A 25,702-nucleotide genomic window follows, 5' to 3' on the forward strand; every position below is an offset into this window, starting at 1 on the left:
GAGCCGAGATCGTGCCATTGCACTCCAGCCTGGGCAACAACAGTGAAACTCAAAAAAAAAAAAAAAAAATTAAGGCTTGTCGTAGAATCTACCACAGAGGTTCTCATGAGGGACAAAATGTTTGAAAATGCTTGGCATGTGCCTGGCACGTAAAAGGCCCCCAGTGATGTTAATTATTATTGTCCTTGAACTACATCATGAAGCATTATGGCTCAGAATATGCACTGGGATAGCAGTTGGTAGATTTAGCATATTAATTAGGATGCAGGATAAAACATTCTGTAAAAGTTATGGATTAGGCTGGGCACCATGGCTCATCCTTGTAATCCCAGTGCTCCCAGTGCTGTGGGAGGCCGAGGCGGGTGGATTGCTTGAGCTCATGAGTGTGTGGTTTTTTTTTGTTTTGTTTTGTTTTTTTGTGATGGAGTCTTGCTCTTGTTGTCCAGGCTGGAGTGCAGTGGCATGATCTCGGCTCACTGCAACCTCTGCCTCCCAGGTTTTCAAGCGATTCTCCTGCCTCAGCCTTCCGAGTAGCTGAGATTATAGGCACCCGCCATCATGCCCGGCTAATTTTTGTATTTTTTTTTTATTAGAGACAGAGTTTCACCATGTTGGCCAGGCTGGTCTTGAACTCCTGACCTCAGGTGATCCGCCCATCTTGGCCTTCCAAAAAGTGGTGAAATTACAGGTGTGAGCCACTGCACCCAGCTGAGCTCATGAGTTTGAAACCAGACTGGGCAACATAGCAAAACCCCATCTCTACAAAAGAAGACACACACACACACACACACACACACAAATTAGCTGGCTGTGGTGGTATGCGCCTGTAGCCCCAGCTACCCTGGAGGCTGAGATGAGAGGATCGCTTGAGCCTGGGCAGTGGAGGTTGCAGTGAGCCGAGATGGCACCACTGTACTGCAGCCTGGGGGATAGAGCCAGAATTTGTCTCAAAAAAAGGAAAAAAATAAAGTTGATGAGTTAAAAATAATAATGATAGTTAAGATACAGGCTGAGCCACTACGGTAGTTTGAAAATATGTCCACCCATTCTTTGATACTCCTCCCTTTAAAAGGTGGAGCCTAGTTCTCACCCCCTTGAGCTTGGCAGGATTTGGTGACTCTTTTTTAAAAAAGAAATTTATTTTAATTTTTAATTTTTTTTCTTTTATTTTTTTTTTTGAGATGGAGTTTTGCTCTTGTTGCCTAGCTTGGAGTGCAATGGCGCAATCTTGGCTCATTGCAACCTCTAATTTTGTGTTTTTAGTAGACATGGGGTTTCTCCATTTTGGTCAGGTTGATCTCGGACTCCCGACCTCAGGTGATCTGCCTACCTCAGGTGATCTGCCTACCTCAGCCTCCCAAAGTGCTGGGATTACAGGCATGAGCCACGGTGCCTGGCCGTATTTTTTGTTTTTAATTTTTTTTTTTTCTTGAAACAGTGTCTTGCTCTGTCACCCAGGCTGGAGTGCAGTGGCTCAATTCTAGCTCACTGCTTCCTCCAACTTCTGGGTTCAAGCAATCCTCCCACCTCAGACTCCCGAGTAGCTAGGACTACAGGTGTGTACCACCATGCCTGGCTGTTTATTTTGTTTTGTTTTTTTGTAGAGATAGGGTCTTGCTATGTTGCCCAGCTGGTCTTGAATTCCTGACCTCCCACCTTGGCCTCCCAAGGTGATGGGATTACAAAGAACTTGGTGACTCTTCTAGCAAATAGAATGAAAGGGAGGTGACAGTGCTTGACTTGGGACTGGAGACTGGGTTATAAAAATGCACTGCAGTTTCTTTCTGGGCCACTCCTTATTTCTGGTCATTTGCTCTGGGGGAAGCCAAGAACCGCCTCACAAAGACACTCACCTGTGGAGAAGCCACGTGATGAGGAGCTGAGGTCTCTGACAACAGCCAGAGTGGATGAATGTGGGAGTGAATATTCTAGTCCTGAGCTAGCAGTTCTGGATGGCTGTGGTCCCCACCAGTACTCTGGCTGCAGCCTCAGAAGGGATCCTGAGGCAGCTGAGCTGCTCCTGAGTTCCTAACCCACAGAAACTAGGAGACAAGAAATGTTTTTAAATTTTTTAATTTTAATTTCAATTAATTGTATAATTTATATTTTTGAGACAGAGTCTCACTCTGTTGCCCAGGCTGGAGTGCAGTGGTTCAGTCTCAGCTCACTGAAACTTCTGCCTCTTGGGTTCAAACGATTCTCATGTCTCAGCCTCCTAGGAAGCTGGGACTACAGGCATGCACCACCATGCCAGGCTAATTTTTGTATTTTTAGTAAAGACAGGGTTTCACCATGTTGGCCAGGCTGGTCTTGAACCCCTGGCCTCAAATGATTGACCAGTCTCGGCCTCCCAGAGTGCTGGAATTACAGATGTGAGGCACTGCACCAGGCCTAATTTTTATTTATTTATTAATTTATTAATTTTTGATATGGGGTCTTGCTCTGTTGCCCGGGCTGGAGTGCAGTGGTACAATCTGGGCTCACTACAACCTCCACCTCCCAGGCTCAAGCGATTCTCCTGCCTCAGCCTCCCAAGTAGCTGGCATTACAGGCACCCGCCACCTTGCCTGGCTAGTTTTTGTATTTTTATTAGAGACAGGATTTCACCATGATGGCCAGGCTGGTCTCGAACTTCTGACCTCAGGTGATTCGCCTGCCTTGGCCTCCCAAAGTGCTGGGATTACAGGTGTGAGCCACTGTGCCCGGCCAATTTTTATTTTTAAGACAAGGTCTCACTTTGTTGCCCAGGCTGGAGTATACTAGTGTGATCATAGCTCACTGCAACCTTAAACTCCTGGGCTTGAGCAAACATTCTGCCTCAGCCTCCTGAGTAGCTAGGACTGCAGGTGCAAGCCAGTATGCCCAGCTAATTTTTAATTTTTTTTTTTTTTTTTTGAAGAGATGGGTTCTTGTTATGTTGCCCAGGCTGGCATTGAACTTCTGGCCTCAAGTGATCCTCCTGCCTGGGCCTCCCATGTTTGTTGTTTCAAGCTACTGAGTTGTGGGGTGATTTGTTACTTAGCAATTGATAAATGATATAGCTACTGTAACAAAGAGACATAAAAATACCAGAGTGCTCCAACAATCCAGTTTATTTCTGTCTCATAAATATTCCAAAGAAAGTAGAAAGTGCAGGGCAAGGAGGTGGTTCTGATTCACAAAGCCTTCAGGAGATCCAGGTTCTTTTTCTATGTGGGTGTGTCCTGAGACATGTTCCTTGTTCATAAGATCTTATCTTATCTTATCTCAACAGTTAGATATCTTATGTCCCAACCCAAAGGAAGGATACCAAAGAGCGAAGAAACAGCATTTTCCTTATAAGAAACAGAGCATTATTTTTATTCACATTGCTGAGAACTTAGTCACTGCAAAGGAGGCTGTGGACTGTGGTCTCTAGCCCAATAGTTATGTGTCTGGTTAAAGCCTGGGGCAGGTGTTTCAATAAAAGGAAGAAGGGGAGAATGGAATCTGGTGGATGCCTAGAAATTTCTCCATACTTGAGTCCTGGTTTGGTTACTTTCTCTGTGACTTCCAGTTATTCGCCTCTGTATCTCAGTTTTCTTATTTATAAGGTGAAGAATAAGATTGGTGATTTTCGATTTTTTTTTGTAGTTTAACCATTTCCTTTCTTTCTCTTTCTCTTTTTCTTTCTTTTTCTTTCTCTCTCTCTCTCTCTCTCTCTCTCTCTCTCTCTCTCCCTCTCTCTCTCTCTCTCTTTCCTCATTCTTTCTTTTGATGGAGTTTTGCTCTTGTTGCCCAGGCTGGAGTGCAGCGGTGCCATCTTGGCTCACTGCAACCACTGCCTCCCAAGTTCAAGCGATTCTCCTGCCTCAGCCTCCCTAGTAGCTGGGATTAGAGGCGCCCACCACCATGCCCGACTAATTTTTGTATTTGTAGTAGAGACGATGTTGGCCAAACTGGTCTTCAACTCCTGACCTCAGGCGATCCACCCTCCTTGGCCTCCCAAAGCGCTGGGATTACAGGCGTGAGCCACCGTGCCTGGCCAGCTTAACCTTTTTTTTTTGAGATGGAGTCTCACTCTGTTGCCCAGGATGGAGTGCAGTGGTGGGATCTTGGCTCAATGAAGCCTTCGCCTCCGTGGTTCAAGCGATTCTCCTGCCTCAGTCTCCTCAGTAGCTGGGATTACAGGTGCCCACCACCATGCCGAGCTAATTTTTTTTTTTTTAAGTAGAGATGGTGTTTCACCATGTTGACTAGGCTGGTCTTGAGCTTCTGACCTCAAGTGATCTGCCCACCTCGGCCTCCCAAAGAGCTGGGATTACAGGTGTGAGCCACTACGCATGACCTGTAACTTAGTCTTTTAATGCAGTCATTCTTAAAAAAAGAGATGGGTCTCAACATGTTGTCCAGGCGGGAATGCAGTGGCTCTTCACAGGCATGATCCCACTACTGATCAGCACAGGAGTTTTGACGTGCTCCGTTTCCGACCTGGGTGAGTTCATCCCTCTTTAGGCAACCTGATAGCCCTCAGCTCCCGAGAGGTCACCATATTGATGCCAAATTCAGTGTAGACATTTAATTGGCATAGCGCACTGCAGCCTAGAACTCTTGGGCTCAAGCAATCCTCCCGCCTCAGCCTCCTGAGTAGCTGGGTCACAAGCATGGGCCACTGCACCTGGCTTATGTGCAGTAATATAGTTAATTTAACTAACTTACTTATTTAAATATTTAATTGAGGTGAAATGTACAAACTATGTACAAAAAATAAAAATATCCAGGCATGGTGGCTCATGCCTGTAAACTCAGCACTTTGGGAGGTTGAGGCAGAAGGATGGCATGAGCCAGGAGTCTGAGACCAGATTGGGCAACTTGGTGAGATCCCATCTCTACAAAAATAAAAGCATTAGCTGGGTTTGGTGGTGAGCAACTGTAGTCCCAGCTCCTTGGCAGTCTGAGGCAGGAAGGTTGCTTGAGCCAGGGAGGTCAAGGCTACAGTGAGCTTGGATTATATCACTGCACTCCCATTCCAGCCGAAGTGACAAAGTGAGACCCTGTCTCTAAAATAATTTTTAAAATACAGTAAAAAATAAAAATAGAGCTTCTTTGTTTGAATCACAGTGGGATTTCTCTCTTTGTCCCCATTCCACATCAGTGGCCCCTTTGAAAGTTATTTAAAATACTAGGGCTCTGCCAAGCACTGTCCAAAAATCACCAAACTAGAAGTTCTCCTGGATTCCTTCCAGTTCTGGTATTTTTGAGGTTGTGAGCATTCACCTGTGTGCCCTGAACTGGGTTGGATCACAGCCTTGTCTTGCTTGGCTGCTGTGAGCTTTTTGTACTTGGCATGCATTGGCCAAGGAAAATGCTCTGGCTGTCCAGACTCACGTCACTTCCTTTCACCCCTCATGAGGAAGGGGCATACCTCTCCTTTCTCCTAATGCAAGCAAGCGTCTCCTTCCTCCTGGGACCAGGGGCCAAAGTGCGGTGGGGCTGGGAAGGAGTGTTGTGGGTTGCTAGTATGCGTCCCCCGACCGACCTCTGCGCTGCACCTCTCTCCTGGTGTTGGACTTGCAGATTGTTGGAGCGGACTCTGCCTCTCTCCCCAGGTTAATGTTTTTACTCACCCTCTGGCCTTGTCCTCTTGTAGGCTGCCATTGGTTTGGACTGGAATCAAGAGCTCAGGCTCCGTCAAGGTTATAGACTGAGGATATGAATTTACCCAGCCCCAACTCAGTTTGTGAGTAAACTCCGGAGTTCAGAGAGGAGGGGCCTGAATTCATCTCGGTATCTCTCCAGAACACAAACTGCTCCAGGGAAAGTTACCCAGGAGGAGGGGGCATTTGGCCTTTTCCTGGGCAGACCTTCAGAAAGAAGCCTGTGTGGGAACTGATAAACACATCTCCCTGTCTGGTTCCCAAGGACAGGGCTTGGCCTCTATCCACTTGTTTCCAAAGTTCCTTCCTGAGTGGCCTGCCTGTGTTAGCTATCTTCTCCCAGCCTGGCTCCAGTTGCTGGGTGGGAGTCCAGCTGGGGGCTTAAGTGTCTGCTGTATCAGGGAAAACAAAATCTTAGGCCATTCTGAAGGCCAGAAAACACTGCCGAAAAACTAAGAGCATTCCCAGAATGGCTGGGAGAGGAGTGGGGATTGGGAGAAGGTGAGAGAAGATGAACCAGCCTGAGTTACCTTTTTTTTTTGTTTGTTTTTGAGGTGGAATCTCACTCCATTGTCCAGGTTGGAGTGAAGTGGAGTGATTTCAGCTCACTGCAACCTCTGCCTCTTGGGTTCAATTGATTCTCATGCCTCAGCCTCCCAAGTAGCTGGGACTACAGGTGTGTGCCACCATGCCTGGCTAATTTTTGTATTTTTAGTAGAGACGGGGTTTCGCCATGTTGGACAGGCTGGGCTTGAACTCCTGACCTCAGGTGATCTGCCCACCTTGGCCTCCCAAAGAGCTGGGATTACAGAGTGAGCCACTTCACCTGGCCTAGCCTGAGTTCTTAAGATGAAGAACTCAGATGAACTCTTAAGATGAATAACTTTTTTTTTTGAGACAGGATCTTGCTTTGTCACCCAGATTGGAGTGCAGAGGCTTGATCACAGCTCACTGCAACCTCTAACTCCTAGGCTTATGCCATCCTCCTGCCACAGATTCCCAAGTAGCCGGGACTACAGGCATGTGCCACCATGCCCGATAATTTTCCTGTTTTTTGTAGAGACAAGAGTCTCTCTTTGTTTCCCAGGCTGGTCTTGAGCTCCTGGCCTCAAGTGATCCTCTTGCCTTGGCCTCCCAAAGTGCTGGGAGTACAGGTATGAGCCGCGACACCTGGCCTCCCTTTCAGCTTTTTAAGAGAAACTAGAACCCCAAATTTCATATTAAGTTTTCTAGTTATTGAAGCAGTGTACAGAAAACAAAACACCCTCTTCCGTAGGCTTTGCTCTTGGGCTTTTCGTTTGCAACCCTGGTTTAAAGCCTTTGCCAGATACATCCTTCTCCATGTACTTTTGCTTCACCAATGACCAATTTCTCAAACCATGTTAGAGATGAGCTCTGTCATTTGTCTAGATTTCCATGGAGAAAGGTCTTCATGGTTAGTCAAGGGGCTCATATTAGATCCCTATTGCTGCTGTAGTAAATAAACACAAACTTAATGGCTTAAAGGACACAAATTTATTCCCTTCGTTACGTAGGTCAGAAGTCTGACACAGATCTCATTGGGCTAAAATCAAGGCTGTCAGTAGGGCTGTGTTGATAAAGAGTCAAACTCTGTAAAATACTTAAAGAGGTTTATTCTGAGCCAAATATGAATGACCATGGCCAAAGGGACCGTCTCAAGAGGTCCTGAGAAAATGTGCCCAAGGTCATTCATTGGGTTACAGCTTGGATTTACACAGACATAAGACATCAATCAGTATGTGTGAGGTACACATTGATTCAGTCTGGAAAGGCAGGACAACCCGAAGCAGGGCTTACAGGTCACAGGTGGATTCAAGGATTTTATGATTGGCAGTTGGTTAAAAGAGTTATTATCTAAAGACTTGGAATCAACAGAAAGTGGTGTCTGAGTATAGGTAAGGGTGTGCAGAGATGAGAGTTATTATGTAGATGAAGTCTCTTAGGTGGCTGCCCTTAGAGACAATAAATGGCAAATGTTTCCTATTTAGACCTTTAAAAGATGCTACACTCTAGCTAATCTCTTCAGGATTGGGAGGGTCTGGAAGAGGAAAGATCTAGTTAATAGAGATTATTATTATTATTATTATTCTTTTGAGACATCACCTCACTCTATTGACCAGGCTGGAGTGCAGTGGCACAATCTTGGCTCACTGCAACCTCTGCCTCCTGGGTTCAAACAATCCTCCCACCTCAGCCTCCCAACTAGCTGGGACTATAGGTATGCGCCATCATGCCTGGCTAATTTTTGTATTTTTTGTCTTCCTATATTGCCCATGCTGGTCTTGAGCTCCTAGGCTCAAACGATCTGCCTGCCTTGGCCTCCCAAAATGCTGGGATTACAGACGTGAGCCTCTGCACCTGACTGTTTCCTTTTTGCCTTTCATGTGATGTTGTGCCAGAGTCAGGTTGGAAAGTAAGCCATGTTATATAGGATTAAATAAAACTCACCTGATGAGATTTTACGATTTGTAGAAGGTGAATCCTGGTGCCCCTTAGAAAGGAATTTGGGGTTGGGCGCAGTGGCTCACACCTGTAATCCTAGCACTTTGGGAAGTTGAGGCGGGTGGATCACTTGAGGTCAGGAGTTGGTGACCAGCCTGGCCAACATAGTGAAACCTCATCTCTACTAAAAATACAAAAAATTAGCCTTGCATGGTGGCACGTGGTGGCACATGCCTGTAGTCCCAGCTACTTGAGTGGCTGAGGCACAAGAATCACTTGAATCCGGGAGGTGGAGGTTGCAGTGAGCCCAGATCACACCACTACACTCCAGCCTGGGTGACAGAGCAAAACTCCATCTCAAAAAAAAAAAAAAAAAAAAAAAGGAATTTGGGCAAGACTGGAAAAAGGCTAGAGTTTAGACCTCAGCTGTGTTCCTTTCTGGAGGATTGAGGGAAGAATCCACTTTCTTGCCTTTTCCAGTTTCTAAAGGCCACCCACATTCCTTAGTTTATTATGCCCCTCTTCTTTTTTACTAAATAATTCATTTTTAATTGCTGAATAGTATTCCATTGCACAACATTTTTTTTTTCTTCATAGAGACAGGGTCTTGCCATGTTGCCCAGGCTGGTCTTAAACTCCTGGACTCAAGCCATCCACCTGCCTCAGCCTCCCAACATGCTGGGATTACGTGTGTGAGCCACTGCCCCTCTTCTTCATCAAAGCCAGCAAATGGGGCCTAGGTGAGCCTAGGTGGCTCACATCTGTAATCTCAGCATTTTGGGAAGCCAAGGCAGACAGATCATTTCAGCCTAGGTGCTGGGATTACGTGTGTGAGCCACTGCCCCTCTTCTTCATCAAAGCCAGCAAATGGGGGTTCAGCCCTTCTCACATCAAACTTCTCACCACAGAACAGGTTCACCACTTTTTAATTTTAATTTTATTTTTTTATAGAGACAGGGTCTTGGTCTGTTGCCCAGGCTGGAGTGCAATGGCAGGATCATAGATCACAGTAGTCTCGAATTTCTGGGCTCAAGTGATCCTCCTACCTCAGCCTTGGGAGACTAGACCCCTCTCTACAAACAAATAAACATTTTAAAAATTAGCCAGGCATGGTTTTAACCTAGCTAATTTTTAAAACCATGCCTGGCTAATTTTTAAAATGTTTATTTGTTTGTTTGTAGAGATGCCCTGGCTGGTCTCAGACTCCTGGCCTCAAGCTATCCTCCTGCCTTGGCCTCCCAAAGTGATAGGATTACAGGTGTGAACCACTGCGCCCAGCTGGTTCTCTACTTTGAAGGATTCCTGTGATTGGGCTCATTCAGATACTCCAGGGTAATATCCTCATCTCAAGGCTGTCATTTTAATCAAGGGCAAAGTCCCTTTGGTCAGCTGAGGGGACATATTCACAAGTTCTAGGGATTTGGGTGTGAACAGGGCTTTCTCATAAACTTTTGAATCTCTTGCCTCTTCATCCCACTCAAAAAAAAGTAATAAGAACAGAAACTTATGATAAACAGGCTTTATCTTTCCATATAATCTGGATCATTTTTCTTCTATTCAGTCCTCCTTTTCTTTAAGGGATCCGTTTCTAGCAGGGGCCTTTTGGTGCAGCAATGCTGAACCCACTATAGCCAGCATAATTCTGAGCTGCCTACCTGTGTATTTCCAGCTCCATCTGCCACACTGGGGCTCAGAATCAGTAGTTTTCCCTTAGCTGCATCCCTGTGGAATTTCCCAGCTGGGATTAGTTACAGGGGTGAAGGACTGGGCAAACATCCCCCGACCTCCCCAGAGAAAGCAAAGGCTCCAGGGGTCTGCTCAAGGATTTGAGTGAACACTGCAGAGTTGGTGGCTGGAGGTGATAAGGGAAGAAGGGGTAGGATGACAAGATTGACTTGGATCTCAATTTTGGAGTGTTGAGGCTCCATGGGCTGGAAGCACAGGCTGAATACAAGAGCACATTTATTCCTATTAATGCTGTGGTCCATCGTTTGGGATCAAATGATTAACTGCTCAAGAGCAGGATGGGGGAGGCTGGCTGGATTTTTAGTTTTGGTTTTGGAGGTGGGAGTGAGACTCATTTGTGACAGGTGTCACCCTTGGCCCCCCGGAAGGATAGGACTGATTCCATCTATGTGACGCCCAGGCTGTGGCCTCTCAGTTCTCCCCCTTGAACTACATAGATCCCTCTAGAAGAGTGGCAATCTCTAGAAAAGATAGGGAAATCTTCAGTCATTTGATATCTCCAGATGTAAGCTCTCGGAGCTAGTAAGAGTGGGGCTTCCCAATCTGAAGTCTGAGTAGCAAGTCCTCTTCTCCCTCCCCCAATACACACACACACACACACACACACACACACACACACACACACCCCACATACAACTTGAGATGGCGGAGTTGAAGGCAAAGCATAGTAGGATGATGATATATATATATTATTTACATATATAAATTAAAAATATATATTTATATATTATATATTTATATATTATTTATATATAATATATAAATATATATTTTTAATTTATATATAATATATAAATATATATTTTTATTTATATATAATATATACACATATATGTGTGTATATGTATATATGTGTATATATGTATATATGTGTGTATATATATGTGTATATATTATATATATATGTGTGTGTATATATATATATATTCTGGAGTCTGAGAACCCAAGTATAAATCCCAGCTCTTCTATTTACTATTTGTGTGTCTTTGGGCAAATTAGGCAACCTTAATCTGCCCATTCCTAAGCAATTGCAATTATACCTACTTCACAGGGCTTTTATGAGGATTAAATGAGTTGGTATCTATAAAGACAGAAGAATGCCTGGGCATAGCCATAATATGTCTTTCTTAAATAATAGAAATGCATAAACTGTTTTATGAGGATAATCTGGAAGCTGTTCTTTGGTCAAATATACTTTTTTTTTTTTTTTTTTTGAGACGGAGTCTCACTCTGTTGCCCAGGCTAGAGTGCAGTGGCATGATCTCTGCTCACTGGAACCTCCACCTCCTGGGTTCAAGCAATTCTCGTGACTCAGCTTCCTGAGTAGCTGGGATTACAGGCTTGTGCCACCACATTGGCTAATTTTTGTATTTGTAGTAGAGATGGGGTTTTGCCATGTTGCCAGGCTGGTCTTGAACCCCTGACCTCCGGTGATCTGCCCACTTCAGCCTCCTAAAATGCTGGGATTACAGGCATGAGCCACTGCGCCAGGCCTCAAATATACTTTAGTAGCAATACTTCCCTACTAGAAGTTAGAATTAAATTCTGAAGTTATTCAACATGCAAAGAGTCTAAAACCATTCAGACTGGATAGATATTGTTACGGCTTTTAGGTTACATTAGTAAGTATATATTTTCTAAATGAGAACTGGCAGGGCATGGTGGCTCACACCTGTAATTCCAGCATTTTGGGAGGCTTAGGTGGGAGGATCACTTGAGCCCAGGAGTTCACGGCTGCAGTGAGCTATGATGACACCACTACACTACAGCCTGGGTGACAGAGCAAGACCATCTCTAAAAAAATAAAAAGAGCAATAGGAAAAAGGAGGTGAGATCATAATTACAGTCAGTGCTTCTAAGAGCCTGAGTGATCTGAGGGCTCTTTTTAGTTATACTTAAGTCCTTTGGCCCATGGTCTGACAGCGAATCAAAGCATTTAATTAGAGTCAACATTCCCCTCCTCTCCCCTCTCCCTCGCTCCCTCCCTCCCTCCTTCCCTCCTTCCTTCCTTCCTTTCTTTTCTTTTCTTTCTTTCCTTCTTTCTCTTCCTTCCTTCCTTCCTTTCTTTCTCTCTTTCTTTCCTTCTCTTTCCTTCTTTCTTTCTTTCTTTCTTTTCTTTCTTTCTTTCTTTCTTTCTGTCTGTCTGTCTGTCTTTCTCTCTCTCTTTCTTTCTCTTTCTCCCTTCCTTCTTTCTTTCTTTTTCCTCCTTTCCCTCTCTCTCTCTTTCTTTTCTTTTTTTTTTTTTTTGAGACAGAGTTTCACTCTGTTGTCCAAGCTGGAGTGTAGTGGTGTGATCTCAGCTGACTGCAACCTCCACCTCTGTGATTCAAGTGATCCTCCTGCCTCAGCCTCCTGAGTAGGTGGGATTGCAGGTATGTACCACCGTGCCAAACTTATATACATATATATATGTATTTTTTCAGTAGAGATGGGGTTTTGTCATGTTGGCCAGGCTGGTCTCAAATTCCTGACCTCCAGTGATCCACCCACCTAGGCCTCCCAAAGTGCTGGGATTACAGGCGTGAGCCACCGTGCCCGGCCGAGAGTCAACGTTTCTAATGAAGGCCTCACTCTCTCCCTTAGATAAATGTGTCCCTTAGCGGTGACTACATTTTGAGATCACAGCCAGTAAATAGATCTTGCTGGCCTCCTATCTTATAGGTCTAGCCTGGAGCATTGAGAACTATACATTCTGTGAGATCTGGAATTTCAGTTGCCACAGTTGGGAAAGAATGCCAGTGTTGGCAACTTAAAATATGACAAATGCAGGCGATTGAAAACAATCGTGGCTGTTAGTTTAAAAGTAGGAGGACACAGGAGAACCCTGACAGCTGGCTTCAAACCACGGGAAGGGCTGTCACAGGGAGGGAAGAAGAGAAAGAACACTTTTTTTTTTCAATGCACACTCTTTTTTTTTTTTTTTTTTAAATTATAGTTTAAGTTCTCGGGTACATGTGCACTACGTGCAGGTTTGTTACATATGTATACATGTGTCATGTTGGTGTGCTGCACCCGTTAACTCATTATTTACATTAGGTATATCTCCTAATCCTATCCCTCCCCCCTCCGCCCACCCCACGACAGGCCCCTGTGTGTGATGTTCCCCACCCTGTGTCCAAATGTTCTCATTGTTCAATTCCCACCTATGAGTGAGAACATGCGGTTTTCTGTCCTTGAGATAGTTTGCTCAGAATGATGGTTTCCAGCTTCATCCATGTCCCTACAAAGGACATGAACTCACCCTTTTTTATGGCTGCATAGTATTCCATGGTGTATATGTGCCACATTTTCTTAATCCAGTCCATCATTGATGGACATTTGGGTTGGTTCCAAGTCTGCTATTGTGAATAGTGCTGCAATAAACATATGTGTGCATGTGTCTTTATGGCAGCATGATTTATAATCCTTTGGGTATATGTCCAGTAATGGGATGGCTGGGTCAAGTGGTATTTCCAGTTCTAGATCCTTGAGGAATCGCCATACTCTCTTCCACAATGGTTGAACTAGTGAAAGAACACTTATTAAATACTGATGTGTTTAGGCTTTATGTCTCTTATCTATTTTATTTTATATATATTTTTTGAGGTGGAGTCTCACTCTGTCACCCAGGCTAGAGTGCAGTGGTGCCATCTTGGCTCACTGCAACCTCCACCTCCTGGGTTCAAGCAATTCTCCGCCTCCGCCTCTCGACTAGCTGGGATTACAGGTGTTTGCCGCCATGCCCAGCTAATTTTTGTATTTTTTTTAGTAGAGATAGAGTTTCACCATGTTGTCCAGGCTGGTCTTGAACTCCTGACTTCTAGTGATCTGCCCACCTCAGCCTCCCAAAGTGCTGGGATTACAGGCTTGAGCCACCGTGCACCCAGCCTCTTATCTAATTAAATGATCACAACAATCCCATGGAAATCTGCTGTACAATTTCCAGTAAACAGAGGGGGAAGAAGTAAGTGACTCACCCACCTCCCCTAATTGGTGCATGCTACAGTCAGCCCAGGAATCCTGGCTGGTCAGATCTTTCAACCTCCTCTCAGCACCACCATAACATGATTGCATTATGTGCATGCAAGGCAGAGCTTTCTAAAATTTAGAGCTGGTGGGATGGTGTGGAAATTATGTAGTGGTTTCCTATTCTCAAAGATGTTCGAGCAAATGCTTGATGACTGTTGTCAAAAATACTGAATAAGTGGCCAGGTGCAGTGCCTCACACCTGTAATCCCAGCACTTTGGGAGGCCGAGGTGGGCAGATCACCTAAGGTCAGGAGTTCGAGACCAGCCGGCCAAATGGTGGAACCCCATCTCTACTAAAAAGACAAAAATTAGCCAGGCATGGTGGCGCCTGTAATCCCAGGTACTTGGGAGGCTGAGGCGGGAGAATCGCTTGAACCTAGCAGGTGGAGGTTGCAGTGAGCCGAGATTGCCCTAACCCAGCTTGGGCGAAGAGCAAGACCATGATTGAGGAGAGTAGAAATGGATAATCTATGAAGTCACCTACTAACTTTAAGGTTCTGAGTTCTATACTTTGGAACTGAACATACAGCTATACTAAGTGATTTTTTTTGGTTCCCCTTTGTTTTGTTTTCTTTTTCTTTTTTTTTTTTTTTTCTGAGATGGAGTCTAGCTTTGTCGCCCAGGCTGGAGTGCAGTGGCGTGATCTCCGCTCACTGCAATCTCCACCTCCTGGGTTCAAGTGATTTCCTGCCTCAGCCTCCCTGGTAGCTGGGATTACAGGTGTGCACCACCATGCCCAGCTAATTTTTGTATTTTTAGTAGAGACAGGGTTTCACTATGTTGGCCATGCTGGTCTCAAACTTCTGATCTCAAGAGATCCGCCTGCCTCAGCCTCCAAAAGTGCTGGATTACACGCATGGGCCACCGCACCCAGCCTCTTTTCTTTTTGAGACATGACCTTGGTCTGTTGCCCAGGCTGCAGTGCTTTGATGCCATCACAGCTCACTGTAGTCTCAACCTCCTGGGCTCAAGCTATCCTCCCACATCAGCCTCCTAAGTAGCTGGGACTACAGGCATGCTCCACCCCGCCTGGCTAATTTTTAATTTTTTTATAGAGATGGGGTCTCGCCATGTTTCCCAGGCTGATCTCAAACTTTTGGGCTGAAACAACTGGCCCGTGTTGGTTTCCCAAAGTGCTAGGATTATAGGCATGAACCACCACACCTGGTGGTATTATATTTCTTAACACCCAGGTGTGTGAATAGAGACCTCTTTTTTTCTTTTTGAGATAGAGTCTCGCTCCCATCGTGCAGGCTGGAGTGTAGTGGCGCGATCTCGGCTCACTGCAACCTCCACCTCCCGGGTTCAAGCGATTTTCCTTCCTCAGCCTCCCAAGTAGCTGGGATTACAGGCGTGCGCCACCATGCCCGGCTAATTTTTGTAGTTTTAGTAGAGATGGGGTTTTGCCATGTTGGCCAGGGTGGTCTTGAACTCCTGACTTCAGGTGATCCACCCGCCTCGGCCTTCCAAAGTGTTAGGATTACGGGCGTGAGCCCCTGCGCCCGGTCTAGAGACATCTTCAAAGCTGGGAAGGTACAGGGTGTGCCCTCTGAACAGCAGCAGAGCTTGTTGCAAATCTGAACTTTCTGGTCCTCTGCTGCCCCTTTGTGGACTAGCTGAAAACAACAGCCCAATATATCGCTGTAGGAGCATGAAATTGGACTTGGGAGAAAGAGCACCAGAACTGGTGGAGGTTTGAAGGCTGGTGGAGGATACGAGGGAGTCAGGACTGTCTTTTTCTCCAGCAAGGCTGGGGTTCCCAGGAGAGAGTCCTAGAACTCTTTCAAACTGTCAATGACCTCAAGAAATTCTCTTCTTTTTCATGATCTTTATTTATCCTCGAGACACTTGGATCCAGTAAGCGAGTGACAATTTCAAGACTGCCAGCCATGCACCTCTGTATGTTTTTGGCCCCAAGCAGCAGCCGTGGGCCTAGTGCCAACCCTCACACGCTAGCTACCTCCTCCTGCGCTTGGAGTGGAAAGTCTGTGGGGTTCTGTCTCTGGTTCTGCAAGCTTTTCACACCATCTCTTCGCTGTGTGTCTCTATGCTAGGGGTTTCACACAACTCTACACCATTGCATTCATGCTTGCCGTATCCCTGACTTTCTGCACAAGTGAAGGGCAGAGATGGCCCTTTTGTTTTGGTGAGGGAGAGAGGGGAACACTTGGGCACAGAGAGGGGAAGGGACTGTGAATCTCAGGGAGCACCCTGGCCAGATCCCAGTGGTGTTCGAATCCCAGGACCATCTTCCATCTACAGCCTAGCTGCCTCCTTCCCTGGTCAACCCTTCCTGGGTGCCCATCCACCACACTGCCCAACCTCACTCCCTGTCCCCTCCCGCAAAGAGTGGCAGTGGCCTGGGGCTCGGCCTCTCCTGACCCCAGGGGAGGATGGGTGATCTGAGCCTCCTGCTACCTGCCACCTGGGCCTCCTATCTCCAGCTGGGAGCCAGGGACCCACCCATGGCCTGGCCTGACCTCTCTCCCCCTCCCCTCATGCTTCCAGACCCTGCCGCAGCCTGCGGTCCAGGGCCAGGAGCTGCCTCAGGAAGCCCCGGTTGGGGATGATGCCTCGGTGGTCTTTGACTTTCTTGATGGCCTCCACGAGGGTAAGGTGGTGGTACAGCATGAGGTAGGCCAGTACCAGGGTGGCGGATCGGCTCACGCCCACAGCACAATGCACCAGGATCTTCCCTGAGAGGAGAGACACAGAGAGAGAGAGCTTTGAGACTGCTTGTGGCAGCTTGGAGGAGGCTGGGGAAAGGGTGACATGGGGCCGGGCATGGTGGCTCACACCAGTAATTCCAGCACTTTGGGAGGCCGAAGGGGGAAGATTGCCTGAGGTCAGGAGTTCGAGACCAGCCTGGCCAACATGGTGAAACCCCATCTCTACTAAAAATACAAAAATCAGCCGGGCATGGTGGCCCATGCCTGTAATCTCAGCTACTTAGGAGGCTGAGGCAGCAGAATCGCTTGAACCCAGGAGGCAGAGGCTGCAGTGAGCCAAGATCGTGTCATTGCACTCCAGCCCAGGGAACAAAAGCGAAACCCCATCTCGAAAAAAAAAAAGGGTGACATGGACAGGGAAGAAGAAGACAGGTAAGTACAGGTGCATGAAGACAGGAATGGGTGCAGATGAGCGGATGTTAGGAATGCAGATCCCTGGCGAAAGGGGAGAGGCCTGGACAGAATAAGAGGAAGGGGACATGCAGTGGCTCAGTGTCCATAAACCTGAAAGGGGTCAAAGGTGGAGACTCACCACTGATGTAAGAGCCAGCTTTGCATAGAGTAGCGTGAATGAATCAATTGAAAACACTGTCGTTACTGGCCCCTTCCTCAATCTCTCCACCATTCTAGCTTGTTATTCTCAACCATTGAAAATATATATGTATTTAGACACAGGGTCTTGCTCTGCCTCTCAGGTTGAGTGCAGTGGCACAATCATAGCTCACTACAACCTCTAATTCCTGGGCTCAAGAAATCCTCCTGCTGGCTGGGTGCAGTGGCTCATGCCTGTAATCCTAGCGCTTTGGGAGGTCGAGGAGGGTGGATCACCTGAGGTCAGGAGTTCGAGACCAGCCTGGCCAACATGGTGAAACCATGTCTCTATTAAAAATACAAAATTTAGCTGGACGTGGTGACGGGCACCTGTAATCTCAGCTACTTGGGAGGCTGAGGCAGGAGAATCACTTGAACCTGGGAGGCGGAGGTTGCAGTGAGCCGAGATCATGTCACTGCACTCCAGCCTGGGTGACAGAGAAAGACTCCATCTCAAAAAAACAAAAAAGAAAAAGTCGATCACATATAATCTTGCCACCCAGGTGTAACTTGCCACTCTTAACATTTTTGATAATTTCCTTCTTGTCTTTTTCTGTATTGCTTTAAAAAAATGGTTGAGATAATATATTTTTCTTTCTTAACAAGATCCTGAGCATTTTATCACGTCACTAAAATCTCACTCCACTCTCAAACCCTTGGACTTCCCCAAATTCCAGGCACCCTGTTCTTTCCTGCTCCCAGCATTCCCCTCCTACCTCCTGGCTGGCTCAGCGCCCGGTGGATGAAGTCGGCGGCCGTCTGGAAGTGGATGCTCATGTCAAAGGCTGGCGAGTCGTGGGCCTCAACACCCAGGTAGCGGATGCCCAGCCCCTCATAGGCCTCGGGCGTGCCTCGCCACCGGCTGTGTGAGGCATTGAGGACGTGCGTGATGCCCAGGCGGCGAAGCTCCCGGCGGTTGTTAGCCATGTCCCTGCATTGAGTAGAGGTTAGAGGAAGGGTGGGAAAGCCAGGTTGTTGAGGAAGACTCCCTTGTCTACACCCTGTTAACTTCCTGAATCCTATTGTTGATTTTTTTTTGAGATGGAGTCTCGCTCTGTTTCCTAGGCTAGAGTGCTCACTGCCACCTCCATCTCCTGGGTTCAAACGATTCTCCTGCCTCAGCCTCCCAGGTAGCTGGGATTACAGGCACATGCCACTATACCCGGATAATTTTTGTATCTTTAGTAGAGATGGGATTTTATCATGTTGGCCAGGTTGGTCTTGAACTCCTGACCTCAAGTTATCCTCCTGCCTCGGCCTTCCAAAGTGCTGGGATGACAGGTGTGAGCCACCGTGCCTAGCCTCCTACTATTGGCCTAAGGACACTACTTTACTTACTAGTGACCCAGAAGGGAGGAACCAAGATGGGCAATGACTTGGAGTCTTGTCTTGTGAGCCATGGTTGAAGGTATAGGGGATGTTTTGCCTGGAGAAGAGAAGACTAAGGGGATGGGGTAAAAATAGCCATAATAAAACTGAAAGTGTGCGGCTGGGCACGGTGGCTCACGCCTGTAATCCCAGCACTTTGGGAGGCTGAGGCGGGCGGATCACGAGGTCAGGAGATCAAGACCATCCTAGCTAACATGGTGAAACCCCGTCTCTACTAAAAATAGAAAAAATTAGCCAGGCGTGGTGGCAGGCGCCTGTAGTCCCAGCTACTCGGGAGGCTGAGGCAGGAGAATGGCGTGAACCTGGGAGGTGGAGCTTGCAGTGAGCCGAGATCGCGCCACTGCACTCCAGCCTGGGTGACAGAGCAAGACTCTGTCTCAAAAAAAAAAAAAAAAAACAAAACAAACCTGAAAGTGTGTTTTCTGGAATTGGGATTGTCTTGGATCTGCAGGGTTCTCAAGGGTAGAATGAGGATCAAGGAATTAAAGCCCCAGGGAAGCAGATTTCATTTTTTTTTTTTTTTTGGGAGGGGGGACAGACTCTTGCTATGTCTCCCAGGCTGAAGTGCAATGGTGCGATCTCAGCTCACTGCAACCTTTGCCTCCCAGGTTCAAGCGAATCTCCTGCCTCAGCCTCCTGAGTAGCTAGGATTACAGGTGCCCGCCACCATGCCCAGCTAATTTTTGTATTTTTAGTAGAGACGGGATTTCATCATGTTGGCCAGGCTGGTCTCGAACCCCTGACCTCGTGATCCACCTACCTAGGCCTCCCAAAGTGCTGGGATTATAGGCATGAGCCACTGTGCCTGGCCAGCTGATTTCAATTTCATACAAGGAAGTACATTCTAATGGTGGAGTCTAGCTGAGGAAAGGGTGGAGCACCTTGAGAGAGAGTGGTTTTCCTGTCCCTGGGGTATTCAGGCAGAAAGAGGAGATGGCCATGTAGCCGTGGATGCTGCAGAGGGGAAATGAATGTCAGGCAGATTGTTCTGCTCGTTTCATCGGTCCTGCTCACCCTGAGATAGTATGGTTCTGACATCCATTTCCACACCTAACTCCCCTATGTCTCTACTCTTGTTGACACCCAGAACCGTCTTGTGTTTTTGCCAGATATTCCATGGCTCACATTTACCGTGTTTTTTTTTTTTTTTTTTTTTTTTTTTTTTTTTGAGATGGTGTCTTGCTCTGTCGCCTAGGCTGGAGTGCTAGAGTGCAATGGCGCTATCTCGGCTCACTGCCACCTCTGCCTCCCGGGTTCAAGCAATTCTCTGCCTCAGCCTCCCGAGTAGCTGGGATTACAGGTGCCCACCACCACGCCAGGCTAATATTTGTATTTTTAGTAGAGACGGGGTTTCACTGTCTTGGCCAGGCTGGTCTTGAACTCCTGACCTCGTGATCCATCCACCTCAGTATCCCAAAGTGCTGGGATTACAGATGTGAGCCACCATGCCTGGCGACATTTACCCTGTTTTATGACATCACCTTCAGGTGTTCATCCAGCCCAGACCCCTCAGCTTGGTGGCAGACACCCCTGGGCACCACAATCATATCTCAGGGCAAACGCCCTGTCCAGTGCAAACTCCTTAAGCAGAAAGAGCACTGAACTTGAGCCTCCAAGCCTGGGCTCTGCTACTTACAACCCGTGTGACCTTGGCCAGTCACAACTTCTCTGAGCTTCAGTCTCCTCATCTGTAACCCAGGGAGAGTGATACCTACCTCACAGGGCTGTTGTGAAGATTAAGAGAGAAAATGTGTGTGAAAAAATCCTTGTAGGCCAGGCATGGTGGCTCATGCTTGTAATCCCAGCACTTTGGGAGGCCGAAGCGGGTGGATCACTTGAGGCCAGGAGTTCAAAATCAGCCTGGCCAACATGGCTAAACCCCGTCTCTACTAAAAATACAAAAATCAGCTGGGTGTGGTGATGAGCGCCTGTAAGCCCAGCTACTTGGGAGGCAGAGGCAGGAGAATTGCTTGAACCCAGGAGGCAGAGTTTGCTGTGAACTGAGATTGGGCTACTGCACTCCAGCCTGGGCAACAGGGTGAGACCCTGTCTCAAAAACAACAATGCTGGGCACGGTGGCTCACACCTGTAATCCTAGCACTTTTAGAGGCCGAGACAGGTGGATTGCCTGAGCTCAGGAGCTCAAGACCAGCCTGGGCAACACGGTGAAACCCCGTCTCTGCTAAAATACAAAAAAATAATTAGCCGGGCAAGGCGGTGTGTGCCTGTAGTCCCAGCTACTCTGGAGGCTGAGGCAGGAGAATCGCTTGAACTCGGGAGGTGGAGGTTGCAGTGAGCCAAGATCGCGCCACTGCATTCCAGCCTGGGTGACAGAGTGATACTCTGTCTCCAAAAAAAAAAAAAAGAAAGAAACCAAAACCAAAACCAAAACAAACCAAAGAAGCAAAAGAAATCCTTGTATAACTTTGAGGGAGAGAAGTGGGGATGGCTCTTCCTTTGATGTTTTTCTCTCCATAGCCTTCAAATTGCAGAATCTCTGTAGGCACTGCTGCTTTGCTTGGTCTCAAGAGAAACCACTGCAGCTTCCTACCTACTGCTCCTGGCTTCCAGTGACTGCCTTTTCCCAGAGACATTGCACAATAGATGGAAGGTCAGAGAAGTCATCTATTGTGCCTGGTATGTAGCACTGGCACGTAATAATAAATATGTGATACATGAATGATATTATTACTGGAACAGAGTCTTTCTGTCCAGACTTGGGTATTTTTATTTTATTTATTTTATTTTAAAATAATAAGTAGAGATGGGGTCTGGCTTTGTTGCTCAGGCTGGTCTAGAACTCCTGTACCCTAGATACTCCTGCCTCAGCTTTTCAAAGTGCTGGGATTACAGGCAAGAGACACTGTGACTGGCCAGAGTTGGGCATTTCAATAATCCTGGCCAAACTCTCCCAAACCTGCAGCCTCTACTCTCAGCCCATGTGCCCTATCCCCTCAATCTTCAACCAGGAACCAATGACACCACTCCATGCCTGTCTGCCACCCTTCTCCTTTCTTACACACACAAACACACACACACTCTGCCGTGGGCCCAGTCTGCCCGATACATACTGGTCTCCGAGATAGAGGCCTGGCCAGACCTCATCGGCATGGTTACAGGCTGTCTTGCCTGTGTAGAGGAGCCGCTCCAACTCGAAGACATTGAGGAAAGGATGTTGAACAGTTGGCATCTCCTCCAGGTTCCCTCGAGTTCGAACGGGAGACCTTGAGCTACTCCGGGAGAAGCGGGCCATAAAAGTCATAGAAGCCCAAAGCCAGTTACCAGGGCACATCTTAGAGGTGGCAGAAACCGTGGCAGCTGCAGGAGTGGCTGTGGCAATGATGGGTTCAGTTGCCAGGTAGCTGCTGCTGGAAGAGGAAGGGGTGTGAGACACACTTGAGTGAGTCCAGAGCAGCTGCTTCCCTTCCCTGGGCTGGTCCTTTGGGAGAAGATTCTCGAGGGAGAGAAGGTAAGCCTGGCTCTGGCGGGAGCCTTCAGGGGTGGCTTTTCCTTCAAGCTGCAGCAGCTCCTTTTGCTCAGCTCTTTGGCTCTGCCACGCAACGAGGTGGGAGAGTCACATGTCCTTGTTTACGGGGAAAGGGAGCTGCCCAGCTGCTAGGTTTCAGCTCCATCACCCCACCCCCACTGCCAGCACGCATACACACACACACACACACACACACACACACACACACACACTTGGCACTTGGGTGGCTGTCCCCACTGCTGGGGATCTTGCCAGCTGGAATCTGGGTCTCATCTGCCTGGGGCTATAGGCAGAGAGCCTAGGGAGCTGGGATGGGGTTGGGGGTACCTTTAGACCCATCCAGGGAGAATTAGCAGGGAGACAACAGCAGCTGAGGCCATGACACATGTCAGGCCTGCCATCTCTGTGCCAGAGAGTTAGACTTTAACCCCTTCGTGACCTGCCACTGCCTCAGAGATAAACCTGCTATGGGAAGGGTGTGGTGGCGGGGGGGATGGGGTGAGTGGAGAATAGCAATAAAGACGAAGAGTAAGTTTGGGAAAAATAAGTACTTGCTGAATGCATGAGCTTATGGAAGAAGGCACCAATCTATGTGCACAACAGGCAAACCACCCTCCTTGGATCAGCATTAGGAAATTACTGATCAGATCTCAGCTCTAGTGTGAGAATTTCTGAATCGAAGCAGGGTTGGAGTGCTTTGTCTGTGTGTGTCTTGAGGGGAGGGTGACAGAGGTGGATGGTGGGGGAATTGACTCAGGGTTGGAGTGTTTTGTCTGTGTGTCTTGAGGGGAGCGGGGACAGAGGTGGGTGGTGGGGGCCTAGAAAGCAGGAAGGAAAGGGAAAAATGAGGGATCCTGCCAGGTCCAGGGGCTCAGAGGCTTAGAATTACTAGCCGTATGGCTCTTGGAGTCAAGTGACCCTACAAAACATGAGGTCAATAACGAGGGGCTTAGCAGGTGTGTCTCAGATTACCTGTTGAGCTGCAGAGCTGGGAAGGACCAGCGTTTGAGGCTTGCCCTGGGACCTTCAGGCAGGGAGGCAACAATGGCAAGGCCCCTTCCCCCTCCCTCCCCATCCTCTCACACCTGTGGTCCCGCCTGTTTGAAAGCAGAAGGTCCTGGAGCCTGCAGAATCCCCTTCCACTCCCTTCCTGGCCTCCTGCCAGGGGGACTTCAACTCTATGACCAGCAGTGAGAGGCCATCTTTGTCCCTGCCCACGCTCTGTCCCCATCTCACACCCCTAGCCAGGGCCCAGCTCTCCCTTGCCCCAGTGCCAAGAGAAACCAAGCACTTACAAGGCATTAGAAGCAGGGGTTTTAGGACCAGGATTGGTGAGGGAAGATTGGATCTTAGGGTGTTTAGGGAGAGAGAGAGAGTTTTCAATGGCTGGGTCCAGAAGGAGCACAGAAATATAGCACTACAGCCATTACCATCACCACCATCACCACCACCATCACCATCATCACTACCACCATTACCACCATCACTATCACCATCATCTTCTTCTACCTTTGCACCCAGGCCTAAAGACCCCATTACTTTATTACAATACAACCTTTCCTCTGAGAGAGTCTGCTGTCTACGAGATGATGAATGGGATGGGGGAAGCGTGAAGGAGCCCAGGTCTAAGAAGGATCTCCGTGGGGCTGTTTTTCCCGGGGGGCGCAGAAGCCCCTTTCTGTCCCGGGATACAGCCCTGGGCATTCTCCAATCCCATCCGCCGGCTCCAGGGGCCCTGGCCCGCCGCTCCCTCCCTCCGCCTGCGGTCGCCTTTGTAGCAGGTCCATGGCTGTCGCCCCAGTCCTCGCCAGCCAGGCAGCCCGGCCCCGCGCGCGGAGGGAGGGCGCCCGGGAGAGAGCGGCTGGCTCGCTGGGCTCTGGTGCCCGCTTCCCGGTCCCCTCCCTCCCCCGTCGCCCCTAGCTGGGCGTCTCTCCCCAGCCTGGAGAGCCAGCTGGGAAGGCGAAGGCCCGCCGCAGCCCCTCTACCTCTTTGCAAGCGCTGCGCTGGGCCTCAGTCCGAAAGGCGGATCGCCGGCGCAGACAGCGCCACGGCCATGACGCTCCTGCTGCTGTCGCCGCCGCTGTTTCTGCCCAAGACAGGTTGACAGATTAGCAGCTATTTTTAAGCCATGACACACACGTCGAAGCAGGGTTCAAATCAGCGTGTGCGCTGGTGACATACAGGGACTCGGTCTCACATTCGGTGGCCCGAGTCGCCAGGCAGAGTGGGCTCCCCAGCAACCCCCCCACGAGCCCGCGCGCCTTGCAGACCAGACACGGCACCGCCGAGCCCCAGCAGCACCGCCTGGAATGCATGCGTGTGTTCTCAGAGCTGCACCAATTACAAAGCGTTTTGCCTAAATATTACATTATAAGTCATCCCAGGCACTGTCTTAAACACACACACTCCTCCCAGACAGAATTAACTAATTACATAGACACGATTCTGTGCACTGGCTTGTACATGCCTCGGTCTCAATAAACCATGTCATAAAGAACAATGGTCCGTAGCCCCCATTAGCCTTCATTATATGCCATGGGCTTCATTTAGCTTAAGGCATTTTATCCTCCCCACAAGTCTATCAGGGAGACATGATTACTATTGTCCTAATTTTAGGGAGGAGGTGACCTAGGCACAGAGAGGCTAGGTACTCTGCCCTGGTCACACAGCTCCTTACTGGCAGAGCTGAGCTTGTTCAAACGATGGCAGCCTGGCTTTGCAGTTTATGTCCTTAACCACTCTCTAAACCAGTGCCTCTCACAAAGTGGAGAAGGCACCATGGATTTCCTTCATTCAGGAAGACACTTCCACCAGCTCAGCTCATAGTGAACTTCTCTTTCCCCAGACTCTCAAAACATTCATCTTCATATTAATTTCTTTCTTTTTTGAGATGGAGTCCCACTCTGTCACCCAGGCTGGAGTGCAGTGGTGCAATCTTGGCTCATTGCAACCCCACCTCCCAGGTTCAAGCCATTCTCCTGCCTCAGCTTCCCAAGTAGCTGGGATTACAGACGCCCACCTCCATGCCCGGCTACTTTTTTGTATACATTTTTTCTTTGTTTGTTTTTTAGTACAGACGGGGTTTCACCATGTTAACCAGGCTGGTCTTGAACTCCTGACCTCAAGTGATCCGCCCACCTTCTCTCAAAGTGCTGAGATTACAGGCATGAGCCACTGTGCCTGGCCATCTTCATATTAATTTTGCATGTGCTGCCTTCTAGTGACATATTCACTTGATCTGCATTTTTATTGTAAGCTCCAAGATTGTAAGCACTTTGAAGGCAGGGACTGTGCTACCTTCTCCAGTGCCTACCTCATTGTGTGAGAGAGAAGTGGGGGAGATGATAAATGTTAGTAGATGATGCTGTTGAGAACTAGGCTGGCTTGAACTCTGGCTGTCTACTAGAAGAAAGGCAGAAAGTACATTGGCTCAGACTGAAGCTGAGGGTGTCAGCTGTAGCTGAAACCAGGACTGACTCCATTCCCAGCAGTGGTGGCAGATCAGGTTTTGATCTCTGGGTTAGAGAAAGTACTGGCCAATGTGACAATCCCCAGGTTCCATGACAGGCTGCCATCCAAGTTTAATGTACCTCCTAGCCTTTTTTTTTTTCTCTAGAGAAACAAACTTAATTCTTTTCACTTTTCCTTGTCCCTTGTGGTACAGCAGTTTAAAT

General features: G+C 48.0%; 1 protein-coding gene across 3 annotated transcripts; it reads right to left on the minus strand.

Annotated features, from left to right (window-relative positions):
* Positions 1-15,640: 15,640 nt before the first annotated feature.
* On the minus strand, positions 15,641-24,372 carry DUSP26 (dual specificity phosphatase 26). Of its 3 annotated transcripts, none has more exons than XM_054499514.2 (4): positions 24,014-24,372; positions 21,613-21,906; positions 17,869-18,083; positions 15,641-16,528 (listed from the first exon to the last, which is right to left on the minus strand). In XM_054499514.2, the coding sequence occupies exons 2-4, from the start codon at positions 21,831-21,833 to the stop codon at positions 16,329-16,331; spliced, it is 636 nt and encodes a 211-aa protein (XP_054355489.1). In that variant the 5' UTR covers positions 21,834-21,906; positions 24,014-24,372; the 3' UTR covers positions 15,641-16,328. The 3 variants fall into 3 exon arrangements, with proteins under 3 accessions (XP_054355489.1, XP_054355490.1, XP_054355491.1); XM_054499515.2 differs by having other exon boundaries at positions 21,613-21,909; XM_054499516.2 differs by lacking the exon at positions 24,014-24,372 and having other exon boundaries at positions 21,613-22,095.
* Between the last annotated feature and the right edge of the window lie 1,330 nt (positions 24,373-25,702).

The sequence above is a fragment of the Pongo pygmaeus genome, chromosome 7 (genome assembly GCF_028885625.2).
Source record: "Pongo pygmaeus isolate AG05252 chromosome 7, NHGRI_mPonPyg2-v2.0_pri, whole genome shotgun sequence".
NCBI lineage: Eukaryota > Metazoa > Chordata > Mammalia > Primates > Hominidae > Pongo > Pongo pygmaeus.

What these genes read in the sequence shown, in the direction of transcription:
- DUSP26 (XM_054499514.2), bottom strand. Translation starts at nt 21,833, where the DNA reads ATGTGCCCTGGTAACTGGCTTTGGGCTTCTATGACTTTTATGGCCCGC. An exon ending in GGCCTCTATCTCGGAGACCA is followed by an intron (nt 18,084 to 21,612) that starts GTATGTATCGGG and finishes TACTCAATGCAG; the next exon opens with GGACATGGCTAACAACCGCC. An exon ending in GGCGCTGAGCCAGCCAGGAG is followed by an intron (nt 16,529 to 17,868) that starts GTAGGAGGGGAA and finishes CTCTCCTCTCAG; the next exon opens with GGAAGATCCTGGTGCATTGT.